The 3,343-nt window shown below is 41.9% G+C and overlaps 1 protein-coding gene across 1 annotated transcript in view; it reads left to right on the forward strand.

Moving 5' to 3' along the window:
• Positions 1–2,254: 2,254 nt before the first annotated feature.
• The window catches only part of PDPK1 (3-phosphoinositide dependent protein kinase 1), a 12,290-nt gene continuing 11,201 nt past the window's right edge, over positions 2,255–3,343 (forward strand). Inside the window, exon 1 of the mRNA XM_010190036.1 lies at positions 2,255–2,527. Within this exon, the coding sequence (XP_010188338.1) occupies positions 2,306–2,527 (222 nt within the window). The 5' untranslated portion in view covers positions 2,255–2,305. The remainder of the gene's footprint in view (positions 2,528–3,343) is intronic.

Consider the following 3,343-nt stretch of genomic DNA (forward strand, 5'->3'; position numbering starts at 1 on the left):
CAGGCTGCTGTCTGAAGGAAAGGTGATTCAGCTGGGCTGTGGGAACTTAGGGACAACAACTGGTCTGGGGAAGGTGTCGGCTAAAATACCTGCGTAGAAGGCATCAAAGGAACGATGGCCTTTAGCACGCATACGTTCATGTGGATGTGCTGTTCTCATCATAATAGCATCAGTGGCCTTCTTGTCAAGGGGAAGAGTGCTGCATCACTGATGGAGTAGGGGCATGCACTGCTCTCAGGAGTCAGTGAGCTTGTCAAAAACCAGAATTGTCCTATCTGTCTCCCAGGTATGCCCCCAGCTTCGCCCCTCTTTTGTCCTCCCAAAAGCTGTATGGAATATAGCAAATAGACGTCATTATAGGCAGATTCCTCCTCAGCATCACAAAGCTGTATCACAGAGCTCAGACATAGGTCTGATAAAAAAGCTGTTACGTGTTCTTGATCTGCTGCCCTATCGGTGTAGTCATGGTTCTTGGAAAAAGCCCTAAGGAGCAATAGAGATCCTGGAGCAAGTAAGTAGGCTGCACTCGGGTTGGAAAGGGAATCTTCCCTTGTGCTTCTTGGAAGATATTATTAGGGGACTGTTCTAAAGAATAGTTAATTTTCAATCTTGTGGGAGCTGATATTTATATATCAGTTCTGGAGAGTGGAGAAAATGGAGAGTTTTAGCTGTACTCTTTTTGACCCTGTTACTGTCTCAATTCAGAGAGTCTACTTTTGCGTGCTTAGAAAAATGTTTGTGTCTCATTGTTCTGTAATGCCACTTAATGTGTAAGTAAAGTGTATTTCTGAATTGTATCTTATTTTTGAAAGAAGTTTAGCAGTAAATAAGGGCTGCTTTTCCCTGCTGCATAGAGCACAGCCAAGTGAGTCATTGGTAATTTGAGAGCTAGGTGCTTTAAGCCCATATGCATGATTGAATGCAAATCCCTTCTGAAGTGGTTTCTGATAGAAATGCAGAAAATTATTCTGTATCAAATTTAAATTAATGAGATTAAAAAATTCTTTTCATCAGAAGTAAAGTTTATTTGAATATCAACATGAAGTATGTTACAGACAAGGTCAAGGTTGTATAATGCATCTAGTTTTGAGGTTTAGGAGGTTGTCATCAAGTGATGGTTTCATTCTGCTGGACATATGCTAGAGTACTGAGATGACAAAATCATGTTCAGACATGGTGTCAGTTTTCTTTACTCCCTCTGTTGCATACCACTTCAGTTTTTGTTGTCAGAAGTACTTCAGCAGAGCTCTCCTGTTGCTTGTGTTTTCTGGCCAGGTTCAAGTGAAGCAGCCTGTCCAGTGTCTGCTTCAAATAACAGATGTATTACCAGCAGGGAGGGAAAGCAGCTTGACAGGTTTCCTTGGTCTTACTTGGGAAAAATTGATAAAAGGTTACCAATGGTGATTTGGTTTGTATATTATAAGAATCAGTATTTGGAGTGTATCTTCTTGTACTTGGCTGTTTCGTGGGATATGTCTGGTTCTTTGTTTTGGAATTGGGATGTATTTATGTGACTGTATGTACACATTAAATAATCTCCCTTGTTTTAAAAGGTCCTGGACAAGAGTGCTCTTCAGAGAAGTATTAGATATTGCTGACTGTTAAACTCCCCAGCTGGTCTGCCTTTTGTGTGTTGTTCTCTCTTTTCTTGCTGTCCTTCGCCAATGTATATTGAAGAGAAATACTATTGGAGAAAGTGAGATTCCAAGTAAAAATGTGGGAATATATTTTTTGTCTCCACTAAATTTTCCATGCTTTGCTTGTTCATTTGCAGTTCATTGTAACTTGAATCTCTAAATTAATGCTACTAATTAGTACAGGTGTTCATTGCGTAACTAGGTAGTTCTTTTAATTTCAGAAAAACTGCTGCCTGTTAAGATTGGATGGATGACTCTGTCTCAAAGCATGAAATAAAATTTAAAGATCATGTAGGAGAATATACCATGAAAGTTGATACCTTGGTGTTAGGGAACATTTCCTTGAGTTTGAAAAGAGAGATTCTTGAATTAGGGCGCTCAGACTTTTTGACTTACGGCTACATGTATGTGCGCAGCATGACCTAAACAGAGTTGTTTAACAAATTAAAAGCTGCCATTGCCAAAATAAATACTAACGTTCCTTCCTAAAGACATTTTAATGATAACCCTTTCAAATGGGACTTCATGTGGTGCTCATAGAGAAATAAAGTGTAGATGCGTGTGGTAATTATTTGAAGGTATGGGAATAACAGTTTCATTTCTCTCTTCAGTATGATGCTGTTCCCATCCAGTCTAGCGTGGTGCTGTGCTCCTGCTCATCCCCATCAATGGTGAGGAACCAGGCCGACTCCAGCGCTCCGTCTGTCCCGTCTGTCCTTTCCACCTGTGGCAGCAGACAGGGGGCCACCATGGAGGGCACTGCAGCTGAATCAAGAGCCAGTTCAAACTCCTTGCAGCAGCACACAGGACAGCAGCCTCCGCAGCCTCGAAAGAAGCGACCCGACGACTTCAAATTTGGGAAAATACTGGGTGAAGGATCTTTTTCAACGGTAACGTAACTTTTAATAAGATGTGCCAAATACCTTAGCTGAACTTCAAAATGTATTGTGCAAGTAACATTGCTAAGACTTAGACCTCGAGAGAATATCTTGAAGAGTAAATGAGTGGGACATAGTGGTTTTAACTATTAAAATCAAGCGTTGCACTAAATATGGGCACTGACTTTTCGAGTACCTTCTTGAACTCATCAGAAGTCCCATTATATCCTGATGACTTGATCCAAGGGCTGGACCACCTCTGCTGCAAATTTAGGCTGAAAGAGTTGGGGTTCTTCAGCCTGGAGAAGGCTCCAGGGGGACCTTGTAGTGACCTTCCAATACCTGAAAGGTGCCTATAAGAAATCTGGGAAGAGCTGTTCACTGGGGCATGTAGTGATAGGATGAGGGTAATGGTTTTAAACTAGAAAAGGGGAGATTTAGGTTGGATATTAGGGAAAAGCTCTTCACCATGAGGGTGGTTGATCACTGGCACAGATTGCCCAGAGGTGGTGCAGGCCCCATCCCTGGAGATATTCAAGCCCAGGCTTGATGGGGTCTGAGCAGCCTGATCTGGTGACAATGTCCCTGCTCACTGCAGGGGTTGGACTGGATCAGCTTTAAAAGTTCGTTCCAACCCAACACATTCTGTGATTCTGTGATGCTTGGATTTTTAGTAAACATTGCTTTCTATTGTAAGTTTGATAGCATAATGGGTTGTGTTAAAAATTTATGATATGAAGGATTGAACTGGGCTAGGAGTTTGTTATGGTGAGGACTTCCATGCAACGTCTTGTCTGTGGCAGGGGCTACTGCCCGATGTGGAGGGGA

The sequence above is a fragment of the Mesitornis unicolor genome, unplaced genomic scaffold (genome assembly GCF_000695765.1).
Source record: "Mesitornis unicolor isolate BGI_N332 unplaced genomic scaffold, ASM69576v1 scaffold16328, whole genome shotgun sequence".
In the NCBI taxonomy this organism is placed as follows: Eukaryota; Metazoa; Chordata; class Aves; order Mesitornithiformes; family Mesitornithidae; genus Mesitornis; species Mesitornis unicolor.